Source organism: Artibeus jamaicensis, unplaced genomic scaffold, assembly GCF_021234435.1.
Source record: "Artibeus jamaicensis isolate MK-2021 breed Jamaican fruit bat unplaced genomic scaffold, CSHL_Jam_final contig_588, whole genome shotgun sequence".
NCBI lineage: Eukaryota > Metazoa > Chordata > Mammalia > Chiroptera > Phyllostomidae > Artibeus > Artibeus jamaicensis.
In genome coordinates this window covers 2,519,255-2,539,172 of record NW_026521895.1, presented here as the reverse complement: position 1 = coordinate 2,539,172, position 19,918 = coordinate 2,519,255, and the positions used below count along the sequence as shown (strand labels likewise).

Sequence of the window (19,918 nt, the reverse complement as noted above, 5' to 3'; positions counted from 1 at the left end):
ACATTGGTAAAAGAGTTTTGTGCCGTAAGCTACACAGATAACATTGTTCCATTTTCCAGGGTTTATTTCATTTTCAAAGTCTGACTCTGATTTAAAGAGGCAAAATGGGTACTGAATGATTAAGTCCCTATCCAATGGGATTAAGTCCCCATTGGATGATTAAGTCTTCTTTTTGGTTGCTTCCAATTACATGATTTCCTTTAATGTCCAAGAAAGCCAGTTTTATGGAATAAAAACGAAGGGTGTAAGGCTCAGTGCTTCTTCAAAGAGAGATGCTTTCAGTCATTTGTTTGGGTCCTTACTGAATACTTACCATGTGCTAAGTACTTTTCTGGGTCCTGGCCTATAGTGGTAAAAAAGTCCAAGTTCCTATTTTTAGGGAGTTTATAGTCTAGTGCACTGATATTCAACCTTTTTCATCTCATTGCACACATAAAGTAGTTACTAAAATTCTGTGGCACAACAAAGAATGTATTGTTTGCTTATCTGACAAAAAATAGGTATAATTTTGATTTATTCCAACCAACCAATAGGATGGTTGTTGTTTTCTTGGCTGTTGGCATCTTTTTATTTGACAACGTAAGGGAAAAGATGTCAGTACCCCTGACTAAATGGTCAGATTTGCATGTTTTAAAAATTTTTGTGGCATACAGGTTGAAAATCACTGGTCTAGTGGAAGAGATAGAATAAATAAACATATACTTTTAGGTAGTAACCAGAGTTATAAAAGCTAATAAAACAGTGTAAGGAAAGAGAAAGTGATGGGAGGTGCTATTTTAGATAGGGCTGTCAGAAAGGTACTTTCTGAAGACATCTGGGCAGAGTTCAAAAGGAATTGAGAAACTGGGCCGCAGGGAAAGCCCTGAGGTGGATCAACTTGGACTGTCTGAAGAAAGCAGGAAGGCCAGCATGACTGGAGTGGACTAGGGGAGGGTAGGCCATGGCGTGTCAGGCGGAGTCTGATAAGCAGTGGTCGAAATTTGACCTTTTTGTCTGAGTGTGATGTGGATTTTTGATCAGGACAGTGACTTGATCTAATTTCTTCCTTAAAAGATGCAGCGGTATTGTAGAGCATGGACTGTAGGGAAATAAGAATGTAAGTAGGGAGACTTACTAGTAGCTAATGCAGAATTTTAGGCTAAAGACAGTAACTTGGGCTGTCATATACCTTGGTAAAGGTGGTGATAAGTACTTGGGTTCCAAAAATGTTTTGTAGATAGAGCCAGGGGGACTTCCTGATGAGTTTGATGTGGATGGTGAAGGACAGAGATGGTTTCTTGTTTTTCTTTTTCTTTTTGTACAGTAAAATGACATAAAATTTATGTTAACCATTTTCAGTGTATAGTTCTGTGTATGATGATTAATTTTCAAATATTCCTTACCATGATAAAATTTTACTATTTTATTATCCCAAACTGGCACTGTATCCATTAAACAGTAGCCCCCTGTTCTCCCACCCCCAGCCCATGGCAACCACCATTGTACTTTTGTGCTGTATGAATTTGACTATTCTAGATACCTCATATAAGTGAAATCATCCAACATTTGTCCCATTGTATCTGGATTTTTTAAAAAGATTTTATTTATTTTCAGAGAGAGGGGAAGGGAGGGAGAGAGTGAGGGAGAGAAACATCATATCCTTTCAGTTCACAGGCCCATGCTCAGTCCATTGAGCCACACCAGCCAGGTCTGTATCTGGATTATTTCACTTAGCATAATGTTTGCAAGATTTGTCCATGTTGTAGCATGCATGATAATTTAATTACTTTTTAAGTTTCTTGGTAGTGATATTTCCTGAAATGGAAAAGACTTTTGAAGGAGATGTTGGAGGTTAAAATTAGTTCTCTTATCACATGTTAAGTTTGAAATGCTCAATAGACACCCACATCAGCCTTGTGGTTTGCCTTCAAAGGGCTGAATGTAATTCTAGGGCTGTTGTATAAATGTAATGACTCCTTAACTAGGGGCAAGGAGCTTGGCACTGCTGAGGTCCAAACAAGGTGCCAGGCAGATAAAACAAGGTGGATGGCCTTGTGTTTGCCACCTGTGCCTTAGTGGATATGTTGAAAAGTCCAGGATTCAGAGGCGAAGTTGGAGCTGAAGATTTAAATTTGGAAGTTGTCAGTGTATAGGTGGTCTTTCAGACTACAGAATTGAATAAGGTCACCTGGGGAATCAGAGCAGATTTGAGAAAATGGTCTGTTACCTAGCAGTACACGTTAAGGTTGTGATAAAAGAATACATATATTCTGAGATTTGTCCAAGTTGCTAAAACTATAGAGTTTTAAACATTGACATTGATTTAAAATGTTCTAATTGGTATAGCACATTGCCTTTAAGTGGTTATCTGCTTGTTATTTTGTTAGGCAGTTCTCTAATTTTCTTTGGCTTAAAATAGTGGTAAGCTTTGTTCTTTTAGGAGTTCTCTGAGGAATTAAAAAAATAATTTGTGTCAGGATGAATTGGTGCTAACTAGAACAATTATTTCCAAAAACTACATAGCATAGAATTTTATCATGGTAGGGAATATTTGAAAATTAATAGATGCCAGTGATAATAGAATAGACGGGGCTTGTTTATGAACAGAGTATTTTAGTGAGCAAACACCAGCTGTGCATGAGTAAGGGTGGCACTCATCCAGGGGAAGGACGTTTTAGGGTAAATTTGTGTACTTGTTTTTTTTTTTAAACAGCAGAGAGGCTTTTTAGTTAGACTGCTGGTCTCTTTTCTTTTCCAAAGGATTAAATTTCAAAAGAAGGATCAGACCACTCTGGTGGGATGAAGTGGGAGTGGAGGACATTTTTGGAATAAGAGAGATACTTACAACAATACTAGGGTAGAACTTTCCCTAGACACCGTGGTTAATAGGCATTTGACCAAACATTTAAGAGCCAAATCTTAATATTACTTGTTTCTCTCCATTTAATGAGAATTGCTTAGCTTAATTAGCTCCCGGTTTTGTCTTACAATGATCTCACCACAGAGCTTGTGAATATTAATTCTTTTAAAAGAATTTCTTCATTGTAAATAATACATGTTTTGAGCATTGAATCTTTGCAGAAGTATTCTGGTAGTAGAATTTGTTTTTATAGCAGAGAGAAAAGGATTTGATTTCATATTACTAAAGGATATTATAAGTAATCACAAGAAAAAGGGAAATTTGAGCATCTAGAGAGTCTACCAAATGTCATTTTTAAAGGAGGAAATTGAAGTCAGGAAAGAATAAACTTGCTTGGAAACAAGTCCTATAAATGGAACTTGAGTAGCCAACATCTGCCTTTGACAAAGTCCCCTGCAAAGCTGCTGCTTCTCCTCGAGGTCGTTCAGTTAGGGCTCTGCCATTTTCGTATTTGCCGTGGGAATGATTGCGATAATATAAATGATGTTTTATTTTTATACATGATTAGATAGGGAAGATGGAAGCCAGCTGTTGTTTAAGTGCGTGTCTTGTGAACCCTTGCAGGGAATATGACAGAGGCTGTGGTAAATCAGAGGTGGCAGAGAGGGTATTGCTAGGGCTGATGGAGCAGGGATGGGACAGATAACCTCTCTTGGTGACCCTTGGTTTGGGCTCCGGCAGAGTTAGATAGGGTAGCTGATTATATCACATGGCCTGTGATTTTATGGCTCAGCTTGTGAAACTGGAGACCCCAAGTCATTCCTTTCAAATGTTTATTAATGCTCCACTATGTGTCAGACAGTGGTAGAAATTTTGAATACACTGGTGAATAAGGGAGTCGAGGTTGTTTATTTATATCTGTGACAAGTGCTGCAAAGGAGAAGTCCTGTTGTCAGGAGAACATATTAAGGGGACACTGATCTAATATGAGGGTAGAGGGACGACTTCCTTGAGGGAGTAGTATTACTCACACCTGCCTTTCAACAACCACCATTACTGTCTGTCCCATTACCCTGTTTTATTTTTTCATGGAAATAATTATAGCCCCAAATTCTTATCTATCTATCTATCTATCTATCTATCATCTATCTATCTATCTATCTATCTATCAATCTATCAATCTATCTATCTATCCTCTCTCAGCCATCCTTTCCCTCCACGTGTCCCCCACCCTCATGTGAGTGAAAACTCCTGCAGAGCAAGAGCCCTTGTGCCAGAAAACCCTGAATGGAAAGTAGCACAGGAAGGTGAAGGAACCTAAAGAAGGCCAACGAGGTGGTAGTCAGTGGGAGAGGGAGTGTGGCAGCAGCCTTGGAGATCAGGTCAAGAATTTTAGAATTTATCCTAAAGGCCATGGGAAGCAATTTTAAGCAAGGGATAGGCATGATCAGATTCTCTTAAAGAAATGCTTCTCTGTTGTGTGGAGAATGGAGGGGATGTTAGAGTGGGCAAGGAGACTAGTGTAGCCTATTAGTAATCTAATAGGCCCGCATAATGTCTTAGACCAGGGTATTGGCAGAGGAAATGGAAATGGAGCAGGAGGTAAAAATGGTAGGTCTTAATGATGGATTGGACAGAGAGGAGAGGAAGGAGTCAGGGATGACCTCCATTCCAGGTTTCTTGGTTGTACAACAAAGTTGATGTCAGATACATTTTCTCAATGCATTTGAAAACTAATTTACATATTTTAAAGTTTGGTATATAGTAGAATTGCCCCTGATTGTGAAAATTCAGCAAATGTATTGAACTTTGCAAGTCAACTTCTGGTCAAGATAGAAAAGTCAATACTTTTTAGCCTATTCTATCTTACCTATTAATCAGTAACTTTGACTTTGCTTAAGACTTGCTAAGTGTTATAACTGAGAATTATAACAATTGTCGTAGCATTTTTTAATGGTTCTATTGAGATGTAATTCACATACCTTACAATTCATTTGTGAGAAGTGGTTTTACAGTTCAGTGGTTTTTAACATATTTACGGAATCGTGCATCTGTCACCATCAATTGTAGAACATTTTCATTACCCCCCAATAAATCCTGAACTTCTGAGCCATAATTCCTCAAAATCCCCATGTATCCCAGCTCTAGGCAACTACTAATTTACTCTTTTGTCTTTATGGATTTGCTTATCTTGGACATTTCATGTAAATGGAATCATATACTATATAGTCTTTTGTTGCTAGCTTCTTTCACTCAGCATAATGTTTTCAAGGTTCATGATGATGTAGCATGTATCAGTTCTTCATTTCTTTTTATTGCTGAGTAACAGTCCATGGTATAGATGTACCATATTTTATTTATACACTTCATTGGTTGATGTGCATTTGGGTTGTTTCCATGGTTTGGTTATGAATAATACTTTTATGAATATTTGTATATAAGTTTTTGTGAGAACATATCTTTTCAGTTCTCTTTGGCTACACCTAGCTGTGGAATTGCTGGGTCATGTGGGAACTGTGTGTTTAACCATTTGACGAACTGGCAGATTGTTTTCTCAGGTGGCTATACCCGTTTTACATTTCTATTAGGAGTGTGCGAAGACTCCAGTTTTTTACTTCTTTGCCACTACTTATCTTCTGTCTTTTTTGGGGGGGGGGTTTATTTGTTCTCTCTCTCTCTCTCTCTTCCTTATTTTTAGGGAGATTATTTTATTTTTTCATTACCACTTAGTCCCCTTGTTCTTCTTTTTGATTGTGGTCATCCTCGTGAATGTGAAGTGGTTTCTCATCGTGGTTTCCCAACAGTGTTTCTGTGGGACTACACTGGTAATGACATTAAATCTGGGCCATTCACTGGCTGGCATAGAAGTCAAGAAGTTGTTCTAATCATGAGAGGAGAGATGAATTGGCATATATAAACAAGTATTTGAGGAGTTTTCTGAGGCTTTATGTTGCCTTTCTGGTTCTCGTTTAGCAATTAACAGTTAAAACATTTTGTTTTGTATCTTAAGTTTGAAAAGGCTGTGAGGTTCCAAAAAATAATGTTCACACATGCCTCAAATATTTTTGTTGTAGTTTTTCTTTCTTTTAAAAATACAATCTTCATCCCTTTTATGTTGTAAACAACATATCTGAGGTTGCCTAGGTGATTATGGACAAATTCAACTGAACACTCCATGGGCCGTCTTACATCAGTGTTTACTCATGGGTGCCGGCTTCACAATTCCTTCAGCCTCGTGGGAAAGACAGACATAAATATATATATATATATATATATATATATATATATATATATACACACACTTACATATGACAAGGTTTGTAATAATAAGATGTATACATTATTAGGAAGAATGTAGTAAGTAGAGCAGTTGGTGGGTATAAACACAGTATGTTCATAAAGGAGTGGACAGAAATTAATTACAGTTTTAAGCAGGTGCAGTAATTTGAAGGCTAAGTAGAATTTGGCAGGTAGAAAAATAGCAGAAAGTAAGAGAATTCTAGGTTGAAGGAATGTAGCAGGAAATTTATTATAAGGTGTTTGGAATGAGAAGTAGTCTATATGACTATAGTGTATGGTATATTGGGATAAGGGGGCTTGTGGGGAATCTAGTTGGAGATAAACTGGATTCATTTGTAAAGGAGTTTGAGTTTTGTGTTAATCAGTGGGATACATTAGAGAGTTTTCTAGTAGTTTATGGTACATGGTAAAATCTGTGCTTTTCAAAGGTAAGATTTATAGTGATGTTGAAGGACCAATTAGTGACAGATTGGAGGCAAGGGAGGCTGTTGAAATAACCAGAGTGAGTGTTGACTTCTCAACTAAAATTGGCCTGAAAATAGGTGTTTATTATTTAACATAAGAAATCTGGAAGTATCAGGGCTCTGAGTTGTACTTTTCTGAATTTCTGTAGGCTTAATCCTTATGGTTATAAGATGGCTGTCCCACTTAATCACAAACAGAAAGAAAAAGGGTGTACTTTTATACTGTTTTTTGTTGGATCTCATGAATGTGACTTAGCTGCAAGGCAGATTGGGAAGTGGGAATCTGACATTTCCCACCTTTCTAGAGAGGTGAAGTCTGCCTATGAAAAGAAAGGGTGGGGAGGTAAGGGTTCTCAGTGGGTAGTAGTCAGTAGATGCTGATGTCCTAGGCAGTAGTAAAAAGGCAAAGGAAGAGACAAATTTAAGAGATAGAAGAGAAGAAGGAATTAAAGATGACTATGGGCTTTGGTGGTAAATAAAAAAGCTGATGTCATTTTTAAAAATGTATTTACAGTCTAAAATAGAATTGGGTCCTTACTCCATTCATAACACTTATTGAATATAAAATTTGATGTCTAATATCCTATAATCTAATATCTCACCTTCTAATCACTGAACTAGCACAGAGGAGGCAGTTCCTGGTAGTATGGTGGTTTTTAAGTGCTGGTCCTACACCAGTGCCAGCTTGCTGCATAAGAACCATCTGGGGAGCTTGTTAACTAAATCAGAATCTCTGTAAATGGATATTTTTAGGTGTGGGATTTGACCATCAGTTTTGTTAACAAGTTCCCCAGGTAATTCTGGTACCCAGTAAGGTTTGGATATATTTGGTATGATAAATGTGGCCTTTGGTTTCAGGCAAATCTGAATTTGAATTCCCAACTTTTTACTTACTGCGTGAACTTGGGCAAGGTACTTGACCTCTCAGAGCTCAGGTCTCTCATCTATGGAATGTATAATGATAATAACAGTAGATACTTTACAGAGCTATTGTGAAATGTAGAGCTGTATATGTAATGTTTCTAGCATAACAACTTGCACATAGTAACAATTTAGTAACTGTGTATTTTTTAAAAAATATTTTATTTACTTATTTTTAGAGAGAGGAGAAGGGTAGGAGAAAGAGAGGGAGAGAAACATCAGTGTATGGTTGCCTCTCACACATCCCCTACTGGGGACCTGGCCTGCAACCCAGGCTTGTGTCCTGACTGGGAATGAAACCAGCAACCCTTTGGTTTGCAGGCTGGTGCTCAATCCACTGAGCTACACCAGCCAGGGCAGTAACTGGCTATTTTTATGTCTTAGCTTGTAGTAGATATTGTTTGATTTAGCAAAGAAATACAGATGTCTATACAGTTACAACAACAAAAATAAGCAGAATATAATAAATTGCTTCTCTTTTTGCTTAGTATCTACTGTAGTCAATAGCTGCTTTCCTTTTGGACCAGCCAAATATCTTCTAGGCTTGAGCCTTTGTTTATTTTATTACTGAATTTTGGTTGTGTCTTTTCTTTGTAATCTATGTAAGTGTGTAACTTAAAAATTGGCTAATATACCAAAACTCCTAAATCCAATTTCTATGAAATATGTTACTTAATATTTAGTAGAGGCTGTTTTCATAGTGATGTTATATAAAACCTTCAACTAGACATGATTCTTGCTCTTATAAAATAATCTTCCCCAGAAACTAATATATTGTATGTCAATTGTAATTAAAAAATAAAAAATTATTATTATTATTATTATTATTATTATTATTTGTTCATTTATTTTTAGAGGGGAAGGGAAGGAGAGAGGGAGAGAAACATCAATGTATGGTTGCCTCTCATGTGTCCCCCACTGGGAACTGGCCTGCAACCCAGGCATGTGTTCTGACTGGGAATCAAACCACGATACTCTGGTTCTCAGGCCCGCGCTCAATCCACTGAACTACACCAGCCAGGCAAAAATTATTTTAAAAAAAAAGCAAATTGGTGTAACACTTGAAAGACCTGGACTCCAAGGTCAGTTCTTCAATCTACTTTTTTTACCATCTACTTTTTCTCCCATCTACTTTTTGTATGACCTAATTAAAGCAAGTCATTTGGGAAAAAAATCACAAGAACAAAAAAACCCATGAACAACATCAAATAAAAGAAATAAGTGCACATTAAAAATTATTTTGTTATCCTTAGACCTTATGTAGTTGCTGGGTTAATAATTATAAGCTTGTTCTGAGGATTAAATAAACTACAATACATAAGTACAGTGTTTAGGAATTGCCTGGCATATAACTATTAGCTATTGTTTAACACATTCATACTGCTGTAAGATCTCACAAAAATTCTGTAATGTAGGTAATCTTCTTAATTTTTATATTATAGGTAAGAAAACTGAGGTTCAGTGAGGTTTGTAACTTATCCACAATCACCCGTCTATTTAGTGATGCGAATCCTAGTTTCTTTCTTCATGCATTCTGCTGTGCTTTTAATGTGTTAGTTGTTTTTAAAAATCCTAAAATGGTAATCACTTGTGTGATTCATATGGTATTAAGTACATTGATTTTCATTTGTCAAAAAATATGCTATTTGGCATTAGAATTAATAGAGTAACTGTTAATTAACTTTATGGTGTTAATGTTTTGAAACAAAAATCCATTATTGATCCTTTAAAATATCTCATCAAGGGGTAACTGAGATATTTAAAAATACACTGTGCATTACAGTGGCTTGAAGTTAACTACATAAATATAACTTACCTGGGTTTAGATAATTATATTTTCATAACATCATTTTGTAGGTGATGATAATAATGGTTGGTACCTTCTGGGTTTTTCATAGTTTTTGAATGTTATATTTAATTTGTTGTATATTTATCTATGTATATATTTCAATGTAGTATAAGTTTTAAATTCACTCATGATCTGAATGCCATCTATGATTAAGTAGATTATCTAAATTCTTAAATTGCTAGTGGATAACCACTAATATTTCTTAATAGTATTAATTGACTTGAGATATGTGTGTCTACCTCTGTGGCATCTTTTAAGAATAATTCAGTGTGCTAGATAAGGAACTTAATTTCAAATATTAAAGTGAAAGATAGCGTAGTGTTTTTTTTTTAAGTGAATGGTGTAATAGAGGGGTTAAGTGTGTTATAATAGATCCTAAAGCCAATCTTCTATTAGGAATTTTTTTACTTGCTTTTCCTCTTCCTTCATATGCACACAGACACATGTACCGCACTCAACCAACAAAATGAAATAAAAATACTGTTTTATAAGGTAATGTTTAGATAGGTAAAAAGCCCCAAACTGCTTTTCCTCTTTATTTTCTATGTGGTTTTAGGTAGAAAGCATAATGCACAACATGCTTTAAGATTTCCAGTTAGAAGCAGTGGCAATTTTGTTTGAATAGCTCTAGAGAAGCTGTTGGCTGTGTGTTCCTCCTCAGTCCCCTTTGGCCTACCTTTTAAATTTCTTCTGGTGAAGTGTGCAGCTAGCTGCCAGTAATTCATTCTCTTACTTTGTTCATGGAAGTTGCTGAATTTGATTATGAGTTAGACAGAGAATGGTTACCCTAATTTTACATTAGTACATTCTTCCTTAGTTTCATCTCAATTAGAACATGTTGGTGGGAAAACTCTGGCACATCCTTTGAATTTTATAATCTAATTCTGTCAGTGAGTTATCCAGGTCTTTCTCACAGAATAATCTTTTTTCTTAATTATTCTTCTCCCCTCCCCCCACCGCAACTTGACTCTCACAAACTCATTTTCCTCTCTCAATTTTTGTTTCTCAGTAAATTATTTCCCCTATCACATCTTCTAGAGGAATAAAAAGAGCCCTTCATCCTCAGCGGGGCAGTGTTGGAAGGGTCACCGAGAGGACTGCAGCAGAGGGCATATGAAGGCCTGGGTTCCACAACCAGCTGCTTTGGCTCCTGTGGTTTTGAATCCGATGCGTGGATCAAGTACTCTGTTCACATCCATTTCCTGTGATTGCTGCACTGCTTTTCTTTGGAGGAGCTGCTATCAGAATTGTAAATGCTCTTCCCTGCATTGCAGTTTAATTAAGGACATTCTGAAGGAATTGGTGTTGGTTTTCAGTGTTTTTGCAGCAGTACTTTATCTGGCTTGGGGAAAGTTCTTGTTAGGTTTCTAGGTCTGGCAAAAAAAGGAGCTGGTTGAAGTCATAAATAAGATGATTTTTATTAGGGTCTAGTGTCTAGAAGTATCTTTTTCTGCATTTTATGCATTATTGTGTTGATACAAGGCTTTCTAATTTTTCTCTGATTTTTAAGGACTTACTAAGGGAATTAATACTTAAAAAAAAGTTTTACAGGGCGAGGATTTAGAGTTTTTATTTATTTATTTTTTATTAATTCTTTTTTAAAAAGATTTTATTTATTTATCTTTAGAGGGGAAGGGAAGGAGAAAGGGAGAGAAATATCAGTGTATGGTTGCCTCTCGTGTATCCCCCACTGGGAACTGGCCTGCAACCAAGGCTTGTGCCCTGACTGGGAATTGAACCGCCATACTCTGGTCAGGCCCACGCTCAATCCATTGAGCTACACCAGCCAGGGCTGGAGTTTTTATTTTCTTAATGTTAGCTGTTTTACCCTTAATTTACTTTCCTTGTTACTTACTAGATGAAAATGTCAGACTTAAGGGAATTGCCTCTTATCCTGACCATCTTGCTGTGGAAAGGAAAGACAAAACAAAGAGACCTGTAACAGAACTCCTGTGCAGCCTCTTTATATTGGAAATCATATTGAACCTAATCATGCTAGTGAGCAGGTTTGAATAGTGCCCTCTTTTTACCATGTTGTGGCTTAGTTTTCAAAGATTTAGATATATAAGATATATATATATATATGTGTGTGTGTGTGTGTGTGTGTATCTGTATATCCTAAATCTTTGTGTGTATATATACACACACATACATATATATATAGATATACTTTGTTTCTTTATTTTTTTGTTCATTTTTACTCACATTTTTATAGCAGTGTACCACAGCCATTTTTTACACTAGATTTTCTTCATGACGTCCCATTTTCCTGGAGTTGAGATTAATAGAAAAATGAAGATGACACTGGATTTTCTTGGGGAAAAATAGTGGTGAGGAATGGACTACAAGGAAATTCATGATCCTTTCTTTAACACTAAAATAGTTTAACTTTGTATACATTATCTAATTTTGAATCCTATAGCTGAAAATGTTAGTAAAAAAGTAGAATTTTATAAAATCATACAATAGTAAAGCTTAAGAGGGACCTTAGGGATCATATAGTAACAAATCCTGATATTCTACAGAGGAACAAATGGAGATTTGTTTATTCATTCATTTGTTCATTCATTCATGTATTCATGTGTTTATTCATTCAAGAAATATTTCATGCTTACTGTTTTAGGTGCTTGGGGACATAACTACCCTTTTGGAGTTTACAATGAATAGGTAATGAACATCACAATTAAGTAATTTACATAGCAGGTTAGAAAGTAATAAAAGTAGTCTGGGATAAGGAGGAGGGGCCGTAGTGAAGGTGAGGGTGTGTTTGCAATTTAGAATAGGGTGGGCCCCACTGAAAATAAGACATTGAGCAAAGACTTAGGGGAATGAAGAGCAGTCTGTGACTACCTTTAGGGAAGATTGTGTCAGACAGGCAAAAGGAACATCCAGTTGAAAGGCCAATGTGTGGGAGCATGTCTAGTTATTATTTAAGGAATAATAAGGCCACTGTGACTTCTGGAGTAATAAGAGGACTGAACTCATTGGTGCTGAAAATTAACAGGAGTGGGAGGCGGATGTGGGGAACTAGATAGATTTTATGGGGTCTGGTGAATTGTTGTAAGGACATTGGCTTTTACATGAGTGAAATGGGGAAAGCGTGGAAATGCAGGGTTTTGAATTTTTTTAAATTTAAAGATTTTATTGATTTACTTTTAGAGACAGGGGAAGGGAGGGGAAAAGAGAGGGGGGCAAATATCAATGTACAAGGAATACATTGATCAATTGCCTCTGGCTTGGCCCCAACCAGGGACCAGACCCTCAACCCAGCCATGTGCCCTGACTGGGAATGGAGCCGGCGACCTTTTGTTTCACGGGCCAGTTCCCAATCCACTGAGCCACGCCAGCCAGTGCTGAAGGGTTTTGAACAGATATGATCTGGCTTGTATTTCAACCCAATCATTCTGACTGCAGTATTGAGAAGAGATGCTGGGGAAAGATAGCTGGATTTAGCAAATAAAAATATAGAACATCCACTCAATTGAATTTTTATTGTAGATAAACAGTGAATTATTTGTTTTGTATACATATGTCCCATGCAATATGTGACTGACTGTCCTCCCATATGGCAGAATGTTAACTACTTTTTTATAATTAAAAAACTCCACAACTCTTCAAAGTTACTGTTGATTACTGTAGATTATTGTAACCACGATCTTACTGGTGGGCCCTTGAACAAAATTTTGTTTCTGTCTTTCCTGTATTATCTATATTATTGTTTTTCACATTGTAGTTATCTTGTACCCTAGAGTGGTACAAGTGCAGTTTGTTGGACCCCAACCCAGACCTACTGAGTCAATTTCTTGGGATGGAACGGAGTATCTCCATGACTGTTTACTGTTGTAGGTTCCACCTACAGTAGGGGACTAAACATACAAAAGTCCTTCCCCTAATAGAATTAACATTAAAGTGGGGAGACATAATAAACAAGGTAAGTAAATATATAGTATGTTAAATATTGATATAGGTGCAACGGGGAAAGAAAACACAGGAAGGGGAATAGGAACTATTTGGTGTAGTGATGAGGGAGTTACAGTTTTAGATAGGATGGCCAGTGCAGGATTCACGGCATGGCGACATTTGGATCAAGACTTGAAGGAAGTGACAGAGAGAACCAGGATACGTGGGGGACAGAATTCTTGGCTGAAGGAACAGCAAGTACTAAAGTCCTAAGGCAGGTGTATGCCCGTTGCGTTAAAGGCACTGTTGTGTTAAAGGCAGTGTGTCTGGAGTGGAGTGAAAAGGGGGAGTGTACTAGGGAATGAGTGAAAGAGAGAAAGTGGAGTGACTGGTGATGCCGGTTGGGCTTCATGGTGTGTTGGGGAGAGATTCGGATCGTATGCCCAGCGGTGTCATTTCCTTCGGGAGTGTTTCTTCATCACTAAAAAGTAGACAGAAGACCTGAGGTGATCTTGTAGGTTTTTTTCTGCTTTAAAATAGTCTTTAATGTAAAATCTATTATTTCACTTCCAATTTTACTTTTTTTAGCTCTTTTTGTAAGCAATTAGTTTATCATTTGGGATTCTTCCATACAGTTCATGAGCTCATCTCTCTTTTCGCTCCATCCAACCATGTAACTTTTTCCTTTTTGTTGCCCTTGTTTCTCCTCTTTCTGATTGAACTTGAAGACTTTATATAGTCCTTTAATAAAGAGTAGGAAATTATTTTCTTATCACTTTGTCTAATTTTTAGTTCTTCTAAGAGTAGGATTTATATCTAACATTATCTAATAGAACTAAGAAACGTATTGCTGTCTACTAAGAGACTGAAATTCTTCTGAATGGAAGCTTGATTTAAAGCTAGGCAGAGAGAGGGGAAAGATGAGGCTTGACCCAACTCTAAATTGAGCAAATCTCAATTGCTAGTCAAAAGATAAATGGAACATAATGTGCAGATAGTCATGAGATTCTTAACATAATACTTGTAAGGAAAGGACCACCTTTAGATAGGTCTTAGTCCTAAATGAATGTTTACTTACAAATAATGGGGTGGGACCACTTTAAGATGATGTTTTGATGGGTTCTATTTGCAGATAACATAGATAAAAGGAACATGTCATGAAGCTTTACAGTTTTCTTTAGTATAAATTCTGTTGGAAGAACAAAGTAATATCAAAACTGTTGTCAGTGCCTTTAAAATCAAACCAAAAAAAAGTAGAATTTGTAGGCTTTTAAATTGCAGCTTTCATGTAGTAATAATGTAACAGTATAATCATGCTGAATAATTCTGCCACCTTTTACAGCTTTCACAGGCTATTATGAATTATAAGGAAACAAATCCAAAATTCTAGATAGCATCTTGGGGTTTGATCTGTCTTGTTTTATGTCACCTGCTAGACTTTGAGTATGCAAGAGTCGGAAAAAAGAGTGTAATATTAGATACCAGTGTATGAAGTTAAGTTTTATGGTGACAATAAAGATGGCAATCATACTTCACAATAGTAAGTTTATAGTTAATTTTGCTAATAATCATTTTCTTTATCTGTTGTATATTTGGTGACCCTTTTGTAGTGATTGGTTTTTTAAAGATTTTATTTATTTGTTTTTAGAGAGAGGGGAAGGGAGGAAGAGGGAGAGTCATCAACGTGTGGTTGCCTCTCATGTGCCCCCTACTGGGGACCTGGCCCACAACCCAGGCATGTGCCCTGACTGGGAATTGAACCAGCAACCCTTTGGTTAGCAGGCTGGCTGGCACTCAATCCACTGAGCCACACCAGCTGGGGCTGTAGTGATTATGTGATGTAGTAATTTTGAGTGTGGCCGAAATTAAAGATAAGGAAAATCCTAATGGGAGCTTTCTTTACTAAATATAATTATTTTAGGAGGAGTGTGTCGAAAGTATTGATTAAACTTGGCTGGTTTGACACCCAGTTGCATATATTTATTTATAGCCTCAACCTTGCTTGTTTATTTTTCCTACAGTATAAAACTGCTTGAAAATTTAAATTGAAAGGCTATTTATACACATAAAATAGAAGTCTATTTGAAATAATGGAGGAAAAATAAAATAATGGAGTAAATTATGAATAACAAAGTTTATTTGGTATCTTTTGAACATTATTGAATTCTAGATGTCAAAATGTGTATAAGCTAATTTTTGTAACTGCAGTAATTTTACTAGTTCAGTAGCTATGCCAATTCAAAGTACATATGTGTTAATTACTATAGGCTTTGGTATTTCTACTGAATGGACACCAATTTCATTCATGATATGTAAAATCTAATTAAAACATGCTGCCTGACTTACACTGGGAAGTGAGACAGCCTGAAAAATGTACTCTTTATTATTTAAAAAAACTAGCCAATTGAAGATGAGAAGGTAAAGTTTTACTGAGATAATTTCTCTGGCACAAGAGATGTCTCTGTCCTGCCTGCTCTTGGTTCTACCAAAATTACATTGTTGGGTGATTGAATAACTTGGTCATAAAAAAGTTTATTTTCTAAATCAGTATCAGCACACTATGTCCTATGGACCAAATGCTGCCTGCATGGTAGATTTTTATTGGAACACAGCTGTGCTCATTCATTTACATATTGTCTATGCCTATTGTGGTGCTATAATGCTAGTGCTGAGTAATTGAGAGTTAATGATCCACAAAGCCTAAAATATTTACTATTTTTTAGCTCTTTGGGAAAAGTGTGCTGACCCCTGATCTATGTCTTATAGCAAGATCCTGTTCAAGTTCTGTTGGTATTTTTGTGTTTAATTTCCCATGTGCTTGATTCTAAGAATATTTTTAGAAAAGGTCACTTTGAGTTGTTAGTGTCCACCTTTCTTTCTTTTTTTCCTTTTTAATATATTTTATTGATTATGCCATTACAGTTGTCCCATACCCCCCCTTCATTCCCCTCCACCCTGCACACCTCCTCCCCCATCATTCCCCCCCTTTAGTTTATGTCCATGTGTCACAACTTTTTTAGTTTCTATATTTCCCATACTATTCTTGCCCCCTCTGTCTATTTTCTACCTACCATCTATGCTACTTATTCTCTGTACTTTCTCCCCCCTTCTCCTCCTCCCACTCCCCTGTTGCTAACCCTTCATGTGATCTCCATTTCTATGGTTCTGCTCCTGATCTAGCTGTCCTTTTAGTTTGCTTTTGTTTTAGGTGTGGTGGTTAATAACTGTGAGTTTGCTGTTTTTTCACTGTTCATATTTTTTTATCTTCTTTTTCTTAGATAAGTCCCTTTAACATTTCATAGAATAAGGGCTTGGTGATAATGAACTCCTTGAACTTGACCTTATCTGAGAAGTGCTTTATCTGCCCTTCCATTCTAAATGAAAGCTTTGCTGGATAGAGCAATCTTGGATGTAGGTCCTTGCATTTCATGACTTGGAATACTTCTTTCCAGTCCCTTCTTGCCTGAAAGGTCTCTTTTGAGAAATCCGCTGACAGTCTGATGGGAACTCCTTTTTAGGTGATTGTCCCCTTATCTCTTGCTGCTTCTAGGATTCTCTCCTTCATTTGAATCTTGGCTAATGTAATTATGATGTACCTTGGTGTGTTCCTCCTTTGGTCCAACTTCTTTGGGACTCTCTGAGCTTCCTGGATTTCCTGGAAGTCTATTTCCTTTGCCAGATTGGGGAAGTTCTCCTTTATTATTTCTTGAAATAACTTTTCCACTCATGGCTCTTTCTCTTCCCCTTCTGGTATCCCTATAATTTGGATGTTGGAACGTTTAAAGATGTCCTGAAGGTTCCTAAGCTTCTCCTCATGTTTTTGAATTTTTGTTTCTTCATCCTTTTCTGTTTGGTCATTTTTTTCTTCCTTCTAGTCCACTTTCTTGATTTCAGTCCCAGTTTTCTTTCCATCACTATTGGTTTCCTGTGCATTTCCCTTCATTTCAATTAGTTTAGCCTTTATTTGTTCCTCTAATTTGTGACTAAAATCAACCAGTTCTGTGAGCATCCTGATCACCAGTGTTTTGAACTGTGCATCTGATAGGTTGGCTATCTCTTGGTTGCTTAGATTTATCAGCTCAGGGGCTCTGAGTTGTTCTTGAGCCGTGTTTTGATCTGTTTGTGCCTGTTACATATGAGGAGCAGAGCCTTAGTTGTTTATCAGGGTGGGGCCACCCAGGTTGCTGGTTTGTGATGCTGTATGAGGGGGCGGGGTCAGAGAGGGACAATGGTGGTTCCCTCTGCCGCTTCCTGCTGCTTGGGCCTGCGTGGTCGTCTCACTGCTAGCTCCTTCACCTGTTTATCTGCACGTGAATGTGTGACCTTGATCAGCCCTCAGTGGGTCCGCCGGCTTCTCCAAACCTGGGATCCACCTACGGCTGCTGGCGCACCTGGGTTGGTCTGGTGGATCTTTCCTGCCCAACCTCGCTCTGCTGCTGGCTGTGCCCCTCTTACTGGTTTGGCTGAAGGGTATGTTGTTGTCAGACTTCTGTGTAGTTCAATTTTCTGTGGTTTTGGCTGCATTTTTGTTGCTAAAACTTTGTTGTTTTTAAACTTAGTTGTATGAGAAGGTGCAGTGCTTCCACTTACGCCTCCATCTTGGCGGAAGTCTAATTTGTTAGGTTTGAGATCAAAAAGTCGTAGTCCATTTGAAACTGTATGGGAAATCTGAAACACCATGTGTATGCAGTGGATTTCTCTGGTTAGTTTTCTGTAAACCAACAAAAATTATTTACTCCAAGTAGTTTATTATCTGTTAACTTACTGTTGCTTTGAAACTTTAGGTTATGAATTTGGAATATTTTGCAGATTGTCTTTTCTATAGTCAGACCTACTATTGTTATGTGTTTTAACTCAGATGAAGAATGGCAATAATCTTTTGATAAATTCTGTTTTTGTACAGTCAAAGGCGATTGGTTTGTTAGATGTGGATGTGTATGGCCCGTCAATTCCAAAGATGATGAATCTGAAAGGAAATCCAGAATTATCACAGAGTAAGTAAAATGAGATAAATAGTGTGATAATATAGTTATACTTTTACTTAGTATTTAGTACCTGTTGGTTACTAAATAAAAGGTGTTTTATTATGTGCCATGTCCGTGCAGTGTAATATAATAATTCTGAAATCAGATATGGAGCTAGGCTGCCTGGATTGAATTCCAGCTCTGTCACTGACTATGTGGTTTGAGTGAATTTTTAACCTCTTTGCGCCTCAATGCCCATGCCCTCCATGTGTAAAATAGGGTTAACAATTGCTGTGAGTAGTCAATCAGTCAATTACAAAATTGCTATAAGTATAATGCATTTAACACAGTGCTTGGCACAGAGTAAGTGATCAAAAGTTAGCTCATCGCTATTGTCTTTTTAATATTAAATGTGTGGATATGTGAGAGTATTAGAAAGAAAGTATGTATATATTTGTGTTAGAAGAGATGAAAATTATTTTCTCTAATCAGATTTTCATCATATTTGTCTTAGTGTTTAAAAAAAAAGCCCAACAAAACCTCAGAATGTTAGTTTCTTTCCCCAGCCTTCAGTGCCATTACTAGGACAGAGTAATGTTTTTGAGTAAATCTTTAATATTTAGTATTTTCATTATTATATTTTATTGTATAGCTGTCAAATATAGAGCTTTAAGAACAAGAAAACACTATGATCAAAAATGAAAAATTGGAACAAGTAGTACTTTTCTTGAAAAATAGTTTTAAGTGAAAATTTATTTCTACTTATGAGTATAAAGTTGAATAACTTCTTTTTGTTTCTTATTGGGGTTTTAGTTTCCATGTATGTAGAACAGAATAACCGCATTTATTGAAGAGTATTTATTGGATCATCTGTGCACCTATTAGAAGTATTTTTTGTTGTCGTTATTAGAAGTTAGTTACAGACATTGTCTGCTGTTTAAGTTGCTTTTGTTTGTGTTTTAGTTGTTGGAGTCAATTACAATATTAAATTCTTTTTTTTTTTTTGATGTTTTATTTATTTATTTTTTTAAATTTTATTTAGTTACTTTTTAAGTACATTTTTTTTTTTAATCTATTTCTCCCATCCCACCCCACCCGCCCGCCCGGTCTCCCCCCTCCCTCCCATTTCCCCCCCCCCCCCCAATCCTCATCTCTGTGTCTTTCATACTTGTTCCTCAAAATCCCTCCCCCTTTTTCTCCTTAAGTTCCCTTCCCTCTCCCCTCTGGTCGCTGCCCTCTTGTTCTCTATTTCAGCGTCTTTGTTTTTATTCTGTTTGCTTGTTTGTTTTATTCTTTAGCTTCCTGTCAAAGGTGAGATCATATGGTATTTGTCCTTCAATGCCTGGCCTATTTCACTCAGCATAGTGCTTTCCAGTTCCATCCATGTTGTTGCAAAAGGTAGTAGCTCCTTCTTTCTCTCTGCTGCATAGAATTGTGGTACATGGTGTATATGTACCACAATTTTTGGATCCATTCATTTACTGATGGGCACCTAGGTTGCTTCCAACTCTTGGCTATTGTAAATTGTGCTGCTATGAACATTGTGGTGCTTAGGTTCTTTGAAATTGATGTTTTAGGATTCTTGGGGTATAATCCTAGCAGTGGAATTGCTGGGTCAAAAGGCAGGTCAATTTTTATTTTTCTGAGAAAATTCCATACTGTTTTCCATAATGGTTGTACC

General features: G+C 36.8%; 1 protein-coding gene across 2 annotated transcripts in view; it reads left to right on the top strand.

Annotated features, from left to right (window-relative positions):
- NUBPL (NUBP iron-sulfur cluster assembly factor, mitochondrial) overlaps window positions 1-19,918 on the top strand; it is a 251,132-nt gene that overhangs the window by 18,244 nt on the left and 212,970 nt on the right. For both annotated transcript variants that reach the window (XM_037161628.2, XM_037161627.2), the window contains exon 4: window positions 18,177-18,267. In XM_037161628.2, coding sequence (XP_037017523.1) covers window positions 18,177-18,267 — 91 coding nt within the window. The remainder of the gene's footprint in view (window positions 1-18,176; window positions 18,268-19,918) is intronic.